The sequence below is a fragment of the Belonocnema kinseyi genome, chromosome 2 (genome assembly GCF_010883055.1).
Source record: "Belonocnema kinseyi isolate 2016_QV_RU_SX_M_011 chromosome 2, B_treatae_v1, whole genome shotgun sequence".
In the NCBI taxonomy this organism is placed as follows: domain Eukaryota; kingdom Metazoa; phylum Arthropoda; class Insecta; order Hymenoptera; family Cynipidae; genus Belonocnema; species Belonocnema kinseyi.
Window position 1 is genome coordinate 39,355,734 of NC_046658.1, and position 16,132 is coordinate 39,371,865.

A 16,132-nucleotide genomic window follows, 5' to 3' on the forward strand; every position below is an offset into this window, starting at 1 on the left:
CTTTCTCCATTGGTCTTAACATGGACAATGATACTTCGACAGACCTCCACCCTCCCCTAAACGTATCACGTATTTTATGAATGACCCCTTACACATAAAAGAATAATTAACATTAGATCCGTGAATTGAACTAATCAGGAACATTCTTTTTTTTTTTAATCAAGTCATAATTTCCCAATAAAACTCAATGCTTCTGTGGAACATGGCGGATTTGGGGGCCGAGGCTTCCTGTCAAGGGCATGGCTACATACACAGCTCCCGAGCCTCTAGCGGTAGAAGTTTCCTTACGTAAGCTAAAAAGTCTCGAGATCCTGCCATCGGGCGACAAATTCGGTGTGACACTGACACAACCAGAATCTTGATGTAGTCGACTGCAAAAGTGCAATATCTAAAACAAACGCCGTTTGCGATATAACGACATAAATATAGAATTTGTTCAGTGTTTCCAAAAATATGTTTACGAAGTATTCAATCTGCAACCTAGCTTATCAGTAAGTTCTTGTTAGCGAGATTCTTTACTTTCGTTAAATTTCTGGCATTCCAATTAAATCCGAATCCTCTCAGCCTAGACTTCCGATATTTTCCGCTCAGCCTAGACTGGGCATTTTTTACCCGAGCAAAGTTTAAAGTCCAGTATCTCTGGATTAAATTAAGGTATCGGGATCAATTTTTTTAAGTGATGCTAAAAATCTCAAAAAAATGACTATCCTAAAATAAATAAGATTAATTCAACACATTTTACCGATATTTTCAGAAAAATAATATAACTTTTCAGTAAAAACGTTTTTTCGCATTTTGTGTTTAACAGCTTGTAGAATAAAGAAAATATTTTTAACTGTAATAATTTTGGAGTGCGAGATTTGCAATTTGAGACCTTGAAAGTAGTTTTTTGTTTTCTTAAGAAAAAAATTTTTTTCCGGCTCAACGAAAATTGCCATATTTTGACATTTATAATATAAATGGTTTCTTGTGTATTATCTTTTTCATCTTAATGTCTATATACAGGGTGCTACGTAATAATATAAATCAATCATATATTTTCAAATTCACACCATTTATTCATAAAGAATCATAAGAATAGCAGGTTTAAAAAGATAAGCATTTTTTAGATATGTGTTCTCGGCAGATTGGCTTTTTACAAGACGTGCAGAAAAGTATCGTTTTTCTGTCGAGACTGGACGGACAAGAGTGACAACGCTTTGGCTTTTCACGTTTGAAAATCGTCGCGTGGATCTGCATTTCTGGCTTTTATTCATTAATCACATCTCTCAAAAAGAGGGAAGAGTCGGAAGCGTCAAACGAGTTTCTGTACAAACTGAGATCCTGTAGGCGCCGCAACGACTTGCGCTTCTTGACGAGCGAGTGAACGGGTCACGCCCTTACAAATGCTTAAAAAAATCAGAATAAACATCCATTATTCTCTCAAATTTAATTGAAATGTAGGACAGAATATATCTTAGTATTAGTTTCTTTACTGTATAATAATATACAGTGTTATTTACCTTGTGTTGGATTTTGTTCTGAAGTCGATTTTCACACGTTGAGCCTAGACTGGGTAGTTTAGACCAACAAAAAAACTTTCGATGCGTAACCTTCGGCTGCTAAGGCCCCACTGGCACTAGTCGAATGATGAAATAGTAGTATGCCCCCCAATATTTTTTACGCACACTCATTGGGACTTCTCATCGCCACATTCTAAAGATACAGCGAACCGAAATTATCGTCCGGGTAAAATTAACCCAGTCTAGGCTGAGAGGGCTAATTATGAATATCTCGTTGCATTATTTTAATTGTTTCATATTTTCGAAAGTCAATTTCATAAAATTAATTTCTAATCTTATAATTCTTATTAAATACGTGTTGCATATTTTTTGCTCTCACAGTGGTTAGTTGTGCCGTATTTGGCTGCTATGAAAAAGCAGCGAATAATTCAGGAGTTCGTTTTTTTAGTATACCGGCTATTTTAAGAAATCAGTGTAGTAAAACTCTGGCATTACAACAGCCTCTCGCTTTCAGCCCAGTTTCGGGGGTTGCCTTCAAATAGCCGTGGACTGATTTCGGGTTGATCGAAACATAAACAGTGAGGGCCGCATCAATTGTAAGCCCCCTTTCTTCGGCGCACGTCACGTATATATAATGTCGCAATCGCTCTCGCCCTGCTCTCCTGACTACTAGAGTTTATTTTTTTAAACATTTTTAAAAATAAAAAATTTACATCTTTAAAATCTTAGGAATTAAAGAATAACTTTCCAATTTACCAAGCCCCCTTTGAAATTATCTGGGAAAATACATTTTCTGTAAAAATTAAACCATGGAAGAACCAATATCGATGTTAGTTTATGATGTGGATATCATATTATGATGGATATGCGGTATTCGAAAGTCAAAAACAACATCTATTTTCACCAATCTCGTATGGTGTACGAGATATTTGCTGTTAAAAATAACAATAACGGAAAGTTCCCTTCAGGTTTCAATGAAATCTTCCGAAGGTGCCCGCGGAACGTTCCAGGGACGTTCCGTGCTATTAGAGACGATTATATTTCAACTTAGCAAATGGATAAAATGAGATGTCGTAACTACACTTTTACCATGAAACTACATGTAATTTAAACGTTAATAATATTTTCACATCACTAGATGAAAGATTACTAAATTCTTCCAAGACTTACTGATTTTATCTGATATGTGAATAAGGCTTCATGCAAATTTAAAATTTAAGGTTAGGTTGACATGGGACCCTTGCGCAATATAGTTATTACTTTTTTGTTTGAACGGTAGAGTATTCAGAGAGAGAGCTTGATGGAACGTTTTCGCTAATGATAAGTGTATAACAAATTATCAGGATATGGAACATTTACACGTTGTAAAGATAGTGTGAAATTGGTTTTCCTTTCCCTCACAGCAGTAGGATATGCCGGGATATCCCATTTATTTCCCAGGTTGTCCCAAGGACATCCCAGGGATAACCTGTCGCATATCCTGCAGAGCGTAAATTAGGATATCCCGGAAATGCCAAACGGATATCCTGGGGAAGTCCAAGGTTACCTCTAGGATATCCTTGCACAACCTGGGAGGTAAATGGGATCAAATAGAATATCCCGGTATATCTTATTGCTGTGATGGTTTAATTGTTACTTGAAAGAATAGAGACAATTTTTTTAGCGTTGTTGGATTTTAATAATAATAAATGTAACATAAATATAATAAATATACCTCTATGATTAAGTGGTTGCAATATATCGCTTAGGTTGTAAATTATTTATTTTATTCTACATTTGATCGATTTTATCATATTTTGACCCGCGAATCAACTTGAATTTCACGCTATTTGTAATTTTCTTATTTCCATGTTAGGATATTTAACCCACTATTGGTATGCTTTAGTTCAGCACTAATTAATTAGTACACGTGTGCGATTTGGAATTTTCAAATTTAATACTAAATGCAACTACGACAGTGAAGACAGAAATATGTTTGCTATATCTTGGATATATGTGGGATAAATGCTGCAGCTGTCCCTGTGTAAATACCAGCAGGTTAAAGTAGGATCATTACAAAAGAAATGGACCTTTGTTAGCCAATTAGGTATTTTCACTTTTACCACAAGCTAATTTCACTTCGTTGGATGCTGAGGGGATAACAGTGGACCAAATGTATAGGATAAAGATTTATTTTTGTTATATATTCGTTATGAATAATAATTATAATAATTTTATTACTTCATTAAACAGTTCTTAACAAATAAACACTATTTTTCAAATATACTTATCGAGGCGTCCTAACAATAGGATGCCAACGCGCGCGATCGACTAGATGATACTTAACCAAAAATAGAAACAATAAAATGCTACCCAAGAAGTAAGCACTAGAAAGTTTTAGATCGCGGAATTGAAAAAGATGAAGCTAGAAGTCGGCCAAAACTAGAAGATGCTCGCTCGCTCCATCAAAACATTAAAGTACTATCTCGGGCGAGCAAAGCATGAAGGTGCCACTTCTCGCTTATAAAATAAACACGAGAAGTGGCAACCTTCATGGTTTGCTCGCCCGAGATAGAACTTTCATGATTTTATGAATTGAGTGAGCACCTTTTAGTTTTGGCCAACTTCTATTTTTGGTTAAGTACCGTTAAGTCGTGTCGCGTGCGTTGGCACCCTACCGTTAGGACGCCTCGTTATATATAAAAAATTAGTTCTTATGAAGATATTAGAAAAATAGATGAAAAATTAACTGAATCCCATGTATTTGGTCCATGCGTTTCCCATCAGACTCAACGAAGTGAACTAGGTTGGTGTTTAAAGTGAAAAAACCTAATGAGGCTATTCAAATCAACCTTCGCTTATCTTCTCTGATTTTTAGAAGCGATTCCACAGCACAGTTTCTCCTAATCATAGTATTTAAACCACACTTTCTTTCACCAATGTAAAGAGCAGATATTTTATTATTAAAAAATTCAATTTTTATGAATTATGTAACGATTCTATTCATAAAAAAATCATACGAATAACACACACAAGCCAATTAAAGACACTCCAAGTTCATTTCGACAACTTGCGCGTGAAAATGTCTAACCTCTCTGTTTTCCCAGTAAACGAAAATTAAGACAATTTTAGTAGCTAAAGTAAACTACGTGGAATTTTCGATACACTGGGACAGGAGTTTGGAGTTGGGTAGGGCCACGGAAACGGCCTGGCGCCATCTGTTACCAGAAAGTGACAATTTCTTAGGGATGAATTCCACTTGTTTACATGCGATTGAAAATAAATAAATTTATACTGAAAATAAGAGTTTAATTAACAGATAACGGGAGTGCCTGTAGGAAAGCTGATAAAATCTTGAGTTAGGGACAAAAACTTTTGCTCGAGATTATTAAACGGTTTGGTCGGAGTTGCGTTTTGAATTTCTCTTGTCAATGACAGATCTCCCAAATATCACGAAAAGTATTTCAATACTCTTGTTTTTTGAAAAAGAAATACTAATATATGTGGAAAAATTATTGTGGTAATTAAGGCAGTAATATTATATTTATACGATTTATTATTTCTGTAAACGTAATGCTAGTTGTGAGATTTTGAGGTTAGAAAGTTTAATTATTCCATAATATTTTTGGAGTATATTTTATGTTAATTTGAATTTCATGAAGTATAATTTGTATTTTTTGTAAAAAATTTATAATTTTGTGAAAAAATTTATTTAAATAAATGAAATTTGTTTAAACAATGAAAAATAAATTAACCTATATTAAGAAACCTATATTAAAATAAATTAAATTATAAATTAAAGTAATGGTTGTCAATATGTGACTGAAGAAATATTAATAATTATTCATTTGAAAAATGCAGAAAAAAACTATTTAAAAAAATTCAGTTTGTTTTAATAATTGAAAATTAATAAATCAATGTTAATAAATATTTCACTAGACTAATAGTCATAATTTTTAAGAAAAAACAAATTTCGAAAGAAAAATTATTTAAACAAATTAAATTTGTTGAAATAATTAAAAATTAATTAATAAACGTTAAATATATTCTTCATTTGCTCTATTCCAAGCATAGGGATATTCTAGTGTGCAAATTACACAATTCCGGATAAAAATACGATTTATTTTCATGTCCTAAGATGCCTGTGGCACATTTTGATTTTTAAGTTCATAAAGTTAGAGTAAATGTTTACTAAAACCTTAAAAATACATAGTATCTATAATAGTAAATTTACAAAATAACAATACTTATCAAAAGGAAAATTTTATGCAAACTTACATGTCATTATTTATTTGAATTTTTTATAGTGAGTGTCCCGTGTCTCATTTATAATTCATAAATATTTTTAACACAGAAAAATGTTAGGAAATGTATCATTTTAAATATCTAATTCATTTCTTTGTATTACAATATATTTGTTATTTAATAAACACCTGTAATTTAACGTCGTATTGGGGAGAACGAACAGACGCTAGTCTGTTAACGCTGCACTGAATTTAGCTTATTCTCTTTCCTTTCATTTCTACACCCTTTCCACATGAATTACTGCTAAACTTTTTCCCTTATTTAATGTTTCAGGATTTAAATCGATAGAGTGATTTATAGCTTAAAATCCTGTTCTAATTAAAATATATATCATCAATCCGCTTGTTGACATTCTACCGGCGATTTTTATGGTTATGTTCATAACCAACAACTAAACTAGAACGCGTTTAGCTGAAATGAAAAGACAATTTTTCCACTAAATCTTTTTGCAAGAAAGTTTTCTCTATTATTTAGTTTCATTTTGAAAAATTTTACATATGTTTTCAAAGCAATCATGTATTTATTTATTATATTTAAAAACAGTGCATACGTGCTAACTTGTGCAAATGTCAAATTTCTATCCGCTAGGAATTTCAGGTTTTGGCCGCCGCGGGCGCTGCCTGTCATCCGGTTAATATCAAGGTCATGTCCGTGCCCAATAGTCAAACTATTTCTAATTATACAGAATGCTGAATAGCACTTTAAAGAATCGATAATACTAATTAAAAAATTACTTTGTGGTAATAACACTTTAATTGGAAAGTTTTGTTCCAAAAAATTTTTGAAGCTCACATTTTTAATTTACATGTTTAGAAGTTGAATATAGACTTAATATTAATATTACGTATAAAGAACATAGTAAACAATCTTATGAAGACATGATCTCATTTTCGAAAAAAATGCGATGGAACATTCTCATTCTGAGCCCTTGATTAGGTGAAGGAAATTGAATGCTTTAAATGTTAATAATACTGCAAATTGAACATTTCAAAATGCAAAATGTCCCACTGAACATATTTTTTCTACACTCATCGAAATTCTGCGATCGTAGACCCGGCCTTCAAAATTAAGCTTACAAAATTAAAAATAATGCTTAAAATTGTATAATATGAAATTGGCAAATTAGAAACTAAAGTATTCACAATTGAATGATAAAATTAAAGTATTTTTCTACTAAAAAATAGAAACATTTCCATTCACAAAATAAATTTTCATTTAGTATAATTTCCCCCTTTTTCGTGGTTTGAAAAAATTCAGGATCATTTCCTGATTTTTCCATTCTAGTGTTCACCAATATTAGAGCGTATAAAAAATTAGTGTTAAATTTAGTAAAATATTAGCAATAATTTTTGTTTTCCAGTGTACCTATCGTCTTAGTGGGAAACAAGACGGATCTTTATGTAGACAGAATGGTTACTACCGAGCAAGGGAAACGCCTAGCTGATACATGGCGTGCTGTCTTTCTCGAAACTAGTGCAAAACAAAACGAGGTGTGTACCAATATTTGAAATTCAATCGTTTTTTTGCATTATTTGTTTTGTACTAATTTCTGTCAGTGATTACCGTTTCGAATTTAACTCTTATGTTCTTTTCAGGCTGTTGCCGATATATTTCACACTCTGCTGACAGAAATAGAAAAGGCTGACGGAAATGTGCAAGAAAAACAAAACTGCATCATTTCATAAAAACCAGAAAAAGGCATTTGAATTTGCGACCTGGGCTTATAGAAAAATGAAGATTCATTACCACCTGTACCTCGGTGCCATGAAAACTTGGATAAGAAGACAAAGTTCTTGAGAAACAGTTTACAATAATCTTATGAAAGTAACTGTTCAATGTTGTGAATGATTTAATTTACATTTTCTACTGCCCTATTGGTTCCTTCATTTTGTAGTAACACAAAAATTGTCAATAATTCAATACTGAGAATTAAGTTCTGAACTGGTAAACCAAAACATTCAGTCATTTGGATTTTTCTTTGTTACTGTAAGTTCTCAATTTAAGATACTTAATTTAATGGGAGCCGCCTCTCTGTGTCAAAACGGCGCTGAGAAGTTTGTAACCAGAATTACTTTCAGATAAATATGTGGCGTTCCGTAAGGAGAGAGGCTCGCTTTGGCGAGCTTAGTTTAGGTGATGTTCGGGTTTTTTGTGAGCCAGGGTAAAAAGTATTAGTTTTTTGTTTTCGATGGGAAATCATACTTGAATCTGTGCTCTATGTGGTGACTTTCTATTTGTCTTCTTGAGTGACCGAAAGTGAATTTTGGAAGAAAAAATATAACACGTGCGGTATTAGCACTCATCATCTGTAAATGCGGTTTTCTCAAAAAGCGATTTTTCGAAGTCCCAAGGTCAAAAGTTCCCATGTAATTTGTTTTTTTTTTAAAACTTAGTGGGTTTATGCTGGGCCTGTGAGCCCTCTTCTTAGGGAACCTCACTTGTTTATAATAAATTTCGTATAATAAAAGGGATTCAAAGATGTACGTTTCTAGAAAATTATGAAATATTTTTAAAATTTGTGTTATCTGTCGTAGAATTTTGGTATGGTTTTAATTTTTATGAAACAGAATAACGTGCGCTGCAACAACTTTTTTGAAATGTCATTTTGATTGGATTAATTTTCTGTACATTTGAGTATTTTTACTTGAGACATTAAATCACATTGCGTGATTTAGACTTGTGAAACCCATAATTTTATCACGCGGATATGAATATTCTTTACCACAATTGTACACTGTATGCAATGAAAACTGTAAATACGAAAAAAAGTTGTGACGGTAATTAAACACCAGGATATGTAAGAAGCGTAAAATAAAGAAAAAGATTGAAGATTTTCTTTTTGTAATTAGATAGCGTCCACTAATTACGCCAGAATCTTGTTGAAACAGTTGCGTGCGAAGATCGATTTCTGGTGCTTGCCAGTGCAGACACAAAGGTAAGCATTTGAGCCAAAGCTGCCAGATCGTGGCACAAATTTACCCCCACCATACCTACTGTTTTGGAGCCGCAAAACAGAAGGTGCATGATTACCATTGTGAGTTCGTGTGTAAACCGAAAATGCGCGACTCGAACTTCGGTTTTCTCAGGTTTTCTGCTGCACAATGATTGCCGATCTAAAAGCTTCGGAAAAGTTCGGTGGTCTTTTATTTATATCTCGATCCCGATTTGAAAGAAATAGAAGAAATTGGCGATTTTAATGTTTCGCGGGATTCTTGATTTCATGCATGCGTCGATTTTGAGGTTATATTTTTTCAGATGTATAAAAGTAGTTAAATTCAAAGCATCAACCAAAAAAAACTAAATTTTTAACAAAGTAGTTCCACTTTCAACCAGAAAAGATGAAAAAATCGTTAAAATTCTTCGAAATGTTTCAAAGTTCTTGAAAACTCCTTGCAATTTTAAAAATACCCTAAAATATTTCAAGTCCTTTAAATTCTCATATTAAATTACTGTAATCATTTGAAGATTCCTTGGAATCTTTTAAAATTCTCTCCAATTTTTCAAAATCTTTTGAAATACCTAGAACATTTTTTTTCAAGATTTCTAAAGTACTTTGGAATTTTTTAAAATAGTTCTTATAATTTTTTTTTAATTCTTTGAAATTCCTTTAAGTTATGAAAATAAATTGAAAATTGCTTGACATCTTTTAAAACATCCTCAAATATTTAAAATCCTTAAAAATCTTTTGAAATCTCTTGAAATTTTTTAAAGCTCTTGCAAATATCTTGAAATTCTAAAAATGCCCTGATATATTTCAAATCCTTTAAAATCTCATATTAAATTTCTGTAATCAATAGTATGTATGTATGCATGCATGCATGTATGTATGTATGTACGAGGGTGGATTGATAAGTTTCCGGCCTGACCAAGAGATGGCGCCACTAGGCCTACCTTGAGGTGGCGTTCTATTGTACCATCCTTAGATAGCTTGTAGCTATAGTTTCAGCCCGATCGCCATGTTAGTTTAGGTTTCAGAGCACACTGAACAAGACTCCGTTTTACAGGTTTGAGGCTCTTCGCTCCCTATACATATATTTACAAATCCATCCTTAGTCTAACTTAACTACAACTTATTTTCTACTCTTTCGCATTACGTAGGATGAACAATAGTAACAGTCGTAACATTAATTCTTAAAATGAGCGAGCTTCCAGGGCTTCCGTTTCCTCTTACCATAAAAATGCATTTTCCACGATATTGAAAACACTTTTTGCTTTTTACTGTTCTTTTTTAGAATTACCCGTTTGGCTCTGCCCTACTCCCTTGCTTTCCCTTACTTCTTTCAATTTCTTCATTCACATCACTCCCTGTCCACTACCATCCAAGATCCATCTTACAGACTCATCCAAACGCAAATGTCCCTCTTCCTCTCCTGTACATATCTCTAATACATGTGCCCATGACTCCATTTCATATCCACATACTCTTAATAAATTCTCTTCAACCATCCAATGTCTGCATGCTCTCACTCTTTCTCCCATTCTAAACCGTACAACCCTACTCCATTTTTCTTCCTTTCTTTTTCTTTCAGATATTCTGGTTCCGTCAACCCTTTGACCATCATATACCATCTATTGTGCCTCGAATCTATTATCTTTGTCCATCTCCCTTCTCCTTGTTTAACTAATAGTTCTAACTCTATATCCTGCCACTCCATAAAACCTTCTCTTATATCACAAACCCTTCTCATTTTTTTCCTTTCTTCCTCCCATTTTGAATTTCCCAAATGGCCTCTCGCTTCATTGTTCCGAATTTCGCCAAAAATGCTTGTGCTATTCTGCTTCCCTCTCCCCATTTTAGCTTCTCTTCAAACCTCCAGGCTCCTTTAATTTGTCTAGTAAACATATTTTCTCTTTCTAACTCTTCTCTTAACATGTTTCCTGAGCAACTCCAGCTAACCCCCATTACCCACCTAAAAAATCGCTCATGTATGCTCTCTACTTTCCTATGTTCCTTCCATCGCCAGATCTCCACACCATAACACAACACCGCCCAAACCAACGCATCAAACAACCAGACCCTCATTCTCCGATCGTTCTTGAACCTCCTATTTCCCATACTTGGCCCATTACTTTACTCGCACACTCAATTCTTTTCCTCACCTGCAGCTCGTTTCCCCCTTCTGCCTCAAACCAAATACCTAGGTAACAGAACTCGTCCACAGTATTCACTTTTTGTCCGTTCATTTTCCAAACGTAATTTATTTTGCTCTTTCTATTTCTGAAGCACATCATCTTTGTCTTAGCAGGATATTAAATAGTAACGGACTTAATGGGCACCCTTGCCTTAGACCTCTGGTTTCAGTAAAAATTTCTTTTATCCTCTCCACCAACTTTTCCTCTACACCTCTCTCTTTCATTGGCTACCATAGCACTTTTCTGTTCACTGAGTTAAACGTTGTTTTGAAATCTAGAATCAAAGAGACAAGTTTCCCTTTCTTTCACCTAAAATTTCTGTTAACTAGGTAGTAGAGTACGTAGATATCTATGGTTCCCATCCCTTTTTTAAATCCCGTCTGATTGTGTGGGATACTTTCTTTTTGTTTTACCTGACTCTCCAACCTCTTTCTTGTGATTTCTGCATATATTTTATAGCCGACGGACATGAGAGTGATCCCTCTGTATTACTCTACCTTCTTTCCTTCCGTTTTCTTGACAAGCGGTACCACCAGTCCCGTCATCTACTCTTCCGGTCAACCTTCCCCTTTCCAGACCTTGTTGCCGATCTCCCACATCCCATCCCTAATCCCTTCTCCTCCATACTTCATCGCTTCGTTCTCCATCCCATCTTCTTCTGTCGCCTTGTATCTTTTTAGCCTATTTGTTACCTCATCCACTTCGTCTCTTGTTATCTCATTCCCTTCCTCCATTTCTCCTTGGACTTTCCTACACTTTTCCCCTTTGGTCTTATTTTGTTCTCCCCCTAATAGACCCTTGAAAGAATCCGTCCAATCCTCCATTTTTATTTCTTCGTTAACATCCTTTCCCCTCTATCCCTATTTATCACATCCCACACCCTACCTTCTTTGATCCCTTTTTCTACTTCTGCTTTATATTCTTCCTTTCTCCTTTGTCTTTTTCTTTCCAGCACCTTCTCATGTTCTTTTTTCCCCCTCTTATACTCCTCTTACTCCATTTCCCCTTTTCTCCATTTTCTTACCAACTCTTTCATTCTCTCCTTACTCTCGCAGCATTCCTCGCCCACCAGCCTCTCTTTCTCCCTACTCTTCCTTCATTAGTACCCAGCTCATCCTCTACCTTCTCAATCGACCCCTTCAACCTTTCAATTAACGAGTTTATTCTCTCCTCTTTTTGATACCTAACCTTCTCTTTTTCCATCTTTTGTTTAAACTCTTTTAATCTATCTACCCCTCAGACTCCTATTTTCGTGTTTCTTTCGCACCCTTTTTCCTTTCTCCATCTTCCGCGCTTACTGACGACTCTTTTTAATGTAGCTATGAGCGGAAAGTGCTCGGACCCTATCTTCAAACTCTCTATCATATGCCTAATTCTTTCTTCAGTCAAGATGTAGTCTATTACTGTTGCTTCCTTTCCTATGAATTTGATCTCCCCTTCCTCGTCCCCTGTTATATTCCCATTACATATAAACCATCCTTTTTCTCCTATCATATCCAGTAACTTCTTCCCCTCCCGGTTCGCCTCTTTTTTTTGGAGTTCCTTACATATGCTTCCTTCTCTTCATCCCATAACCCTCCCCCTTGTTCGCCAGTCCATGCATTTAATTCCCCTCCTATTAAAACCAATTCTTCCTTCTTTTCCTCCATCCACCTTATTACTCTCCAGCCTTCCTCTCCCCCTATTCTTCTGTATACACAAACCACGGCTGTTTCTACTTTCCCAATTATAATTCTTCTTACCATTGTTCCATCATTTTCCTACATGTCTCCATCTTTTCTCCCTTTTACTGCTAATTATTTTTTCACCCCTGAGACCATGCCTCCCATCCCTCTCCCTTTAATGTGTTCTTTTCTTGCTGCTTGTATAGTCCACACATAACCTTTCGGTAACAGCTTTTTTATCCCCTTTCAGTCCTTCTTATCTGCCCAAGTTTCATTCATCATAATCATATCCCACTTTTCTAACTCCTCCCAAAACCCTTTATTCTTGTTCTTCAAACCTGACATTCCAGAAAGCTATTTTCTCGTTTCTCTCTTCCTTTCCCCCTTCTTTCCTCATCACTTTGTTTCCCCTTTGCCGTTTGGAAACCCCTCTGATTTATTTCTAGACTATTTTTCGTTTCCTTTTCCCTTACCTTTCTCAAGAATTTTTCCTTAATTCCTCTAATTCTTCGTTCAAACACTATTCCTCCCCATTTATCCATAACCTTCCTTCGTCCCTCCTATTCTCTTGACTCCTTCTACCCTTACTTGAACTCTAATGTCTCGCAAAAGATTCTTTATTTCTACTTCTCCCGTTTCACTCTGCACTTTTAATCAATTAAGTACTAAGTTCTTTTTCCTCTTTGCCCTTTCTTCCCCTTCTAATCTTCTTTAAATCCCGCTGAGTCTTCATCAATTTTTGATTTTCACTTTGGACGTTCTTTTCATTTTCTTTAACTATTTCCTCATTCTCTGTTTTTCCCCATACGCTCATTCCTAATTTCTGGATTGCCTACCCGTTCTTCCAATGTTTTATCTCTCTAGATCTCTGTTCGTTCACCTCTCTCTGTCTATTCTCAGTGCTCTCTAGCTTACCCAGAACCTCCCCTCCCTGGTCGACTTTTCGACACTTTCATTACCGCTTCTGTCACTGCGATCAACATCGCCCTTCCCGCCACTGCGTATGCTTTCAGCAACGTCAGTTGTTGCTGCCACTACGTTTTTCTGCTCTTTGCGATCGTCCAGTAACTGTTGACCTCTGGAGCCAGTTTGTGGACTTCGCGTCGTCGGCATCCTACTTTACCCAAAGCTACGTGACGTTCCCCGCCTTTATCACGTACCTCTTGCCCCCCTGACCAAGTAACTATTTTCCTACTCCTAACCTCAAACACTTCACAGGCCCCAAATTTTCACTTCCAACCACTCACCTTCACCCTTCACAACTTTGCCTTCACTCACCTTATAACATTTTTTTAATTCTTTGAAATTCCTTTAAGTTATGAAAATAAATTGAAAATTCCTTGACATCTTTTAAAACGTCCTCAAATACTCAAAATCCTTAAAAACCTTTTGCAATCTCTTGAAATTTTGTAAAGCTTTTAAAAATATCTTAAAAATTTAAAATAACCCTGAAAAATTTTTAATTCTGTAATATCTCATATTAAATTATTAAGATCGATTAAAAATTCCTTGAAATCTATTAAAATATCCTAAAATATATCAAATATTTTCAAATTTCATATTAAATTACTGTAATCAATTGATAATTCCTTGGCCTCTTTTAGAACATCCCCGAATATTAAAAATTCTTAAACTTTTAAATTGTTGAAATTCCGATTCTGCGTTAAAATTCCCTATAGAAGGTTACATAATAATCGCAATAGTTTTTTTTGCAACGGTAAAAAGTTAAAAAAAATATAAGAGGTATAACGCCTATTGACTGCTACTTACAAGCGATGCGTTTGAAGTGTAGCAGTCAACAGGCGTTATACGTCTTATATTTTTTGAATCTTTTTACCGTTGAAAAAAACGATTGCGATTATTCCGTTACCTTCTTTAGGGAATTTTAACGTAGAATACAAATTTCAACCATTTAAAATTTGATTTTGCTGTGTTTTCGAGTTTTTAAAAAAAGAACCGACTGGGGACCCAATGAGGTCTTTACGGGTACATTGTAGAGGGTCCATTCGGTTCCTTTGGTCCGTCAGGGCAATTAGCCTAGGTCCGGAGATACTTCACTCAAAGCGGATAAAGCGTGACCTATTTGTCCATGCCTATGTAAATTAATTGCATCAAAGTTTATAATTTTGCTTTCTTCGCAAACTTGCTGATAGCCGATCAAAGAAAAGAATTCATATTCAGCCACAGCTCTGCTTTTATTTAAATTTCAGGTTAGACATTCACTTCCCCATTTTCGGGTTGTTAGTTTATTACCACTAGTTACTGCTTACATGACACTACCACCTTGGAGGACCGAAGGAACCGAAAGGAGCTTCTACAAAGTACCCTTAAAGACCCCACTGAGCCCCCTTCGGTTCCTGCTTATAAAACTCAAAAAAAAAAAAAAACAGCAAGATCAACTTTTAAATTGTTGAAATTCGGATTCTACGTTAAAATTTATGTTAGAAACTCATGGAGTAATTGCAATAATTTTTTAGCAGCGTTAAAAATTTAACAAAATGTCATTAACTTGTGCTGAAGTGACTTCAAGCGCATCCATAATAGCTCACGTAGTGTGTTGCTCGAAGTTTAAAAATAAAATTTTCTCACTTGCATCGCAGCGTTGTTTGAGGTTTCTACTGCGTGTCACTAGCATCCAGGCAAAATTCTTAAAGTTACCGACAGAACGCTTATTAACTGCTACTAAAAGAAGATGCACTTGAAGCCGCCTTCGGCCCATGTAAATGACAGGTATTTTATTTTTTAAAGTTTGTAACGCTGCAAGAGCAAGTATTGCGATTACTCCGTGAGTTTCTAATGAAAATTTTAACATAGAACCCGAATTTCAACAATTTAAAAGCTGATCTTGATGTTTTTTGAGTTTTTTATGAAGGAACTGAAGGAGGACTCAGTGGGGTTTGAAATCGATCTTCTCACTTACTGACGTTTTTTTTGCCACTCATCCCTATATCCATATATCTAGGTAAAATATTTTAAATACTCAGTGGGCACGAAATTTGGCGACGTCTTTACGATATCTTTAAGACATCCTTTGTCCATGTTGTTTCGGTGTCTTTGTGATATCGTAAAGACATCGTTAGATCATACGACTTATTTACGATATCGTAAAGACACCTTAACGACATGGACATAAGATGTCGTAAAGCCTTCGCCAAACTTTGTGCCCACTGGGTAGTTTGACACAGTCAATTCATTTCGAGGTTTCGTGACTATAATTAAGGGGTTGCGTGGGTTTTGAAATTTCAAAAAATCGATTTATATTTTATTTTTTTATCTGATTGTACAAGTCAAGAATATTCTCCCAAACTTATAACCCAATCAGAATAAAACTCTTAAGTAGATAGAACCTTTGGAAATTGGTAGGTTCGGCCGGCGGGGAGCGTCGCAACTATTGCGACTATGCAGGTGAGGTGGCGACTGCGGAATTAACGGTGATGTCTTTTGAATGGGACCTCTGGCTACGCATATAAAAAGTTAAATTATTTAAGTTGTTTGTTTAAAATTGACGTAAAAAAATGGTTATGGGTAAGTTTTTGTTGATTCGTATAA

General features: G+C 35.0%; 1 protein-coding gene across 3 annotated transcripts in view; it reads left to right on the top strand.

Moving 5' to 3' along the window:
* Nucleotides 1-8,615, top strand: part of LOC117167297 (GTP-binding protein Rheb homolog) — a 15,581-nt gene extending 6,966 nt beyond the window's left edge. For all 3 annotated transcript variants that reach the window (XM_033352125.1, XM_033352123.1, XM_033352124.1), the window contains exons 5-6: nucleotides 7,147-7,276; nucleotides 7,382-8,615. In XM_033352125.1, coding sequence (XP_033208016.1) covers nucleotides 7,147-7,276; nucleotides 7,382-7,471 — 220 coding nt within the window. In that variant the 3' untranslated portion in view covers nucleotides 7,472-8,615. The remainder of the gene's footprint in view (nucleotides 1-7,146; nucleotides 7,277-7,381) is intronic.
* The last annotated feature ends 7,517 nt before the right edge of the window (nucleotides 8,616-16,132 follow it).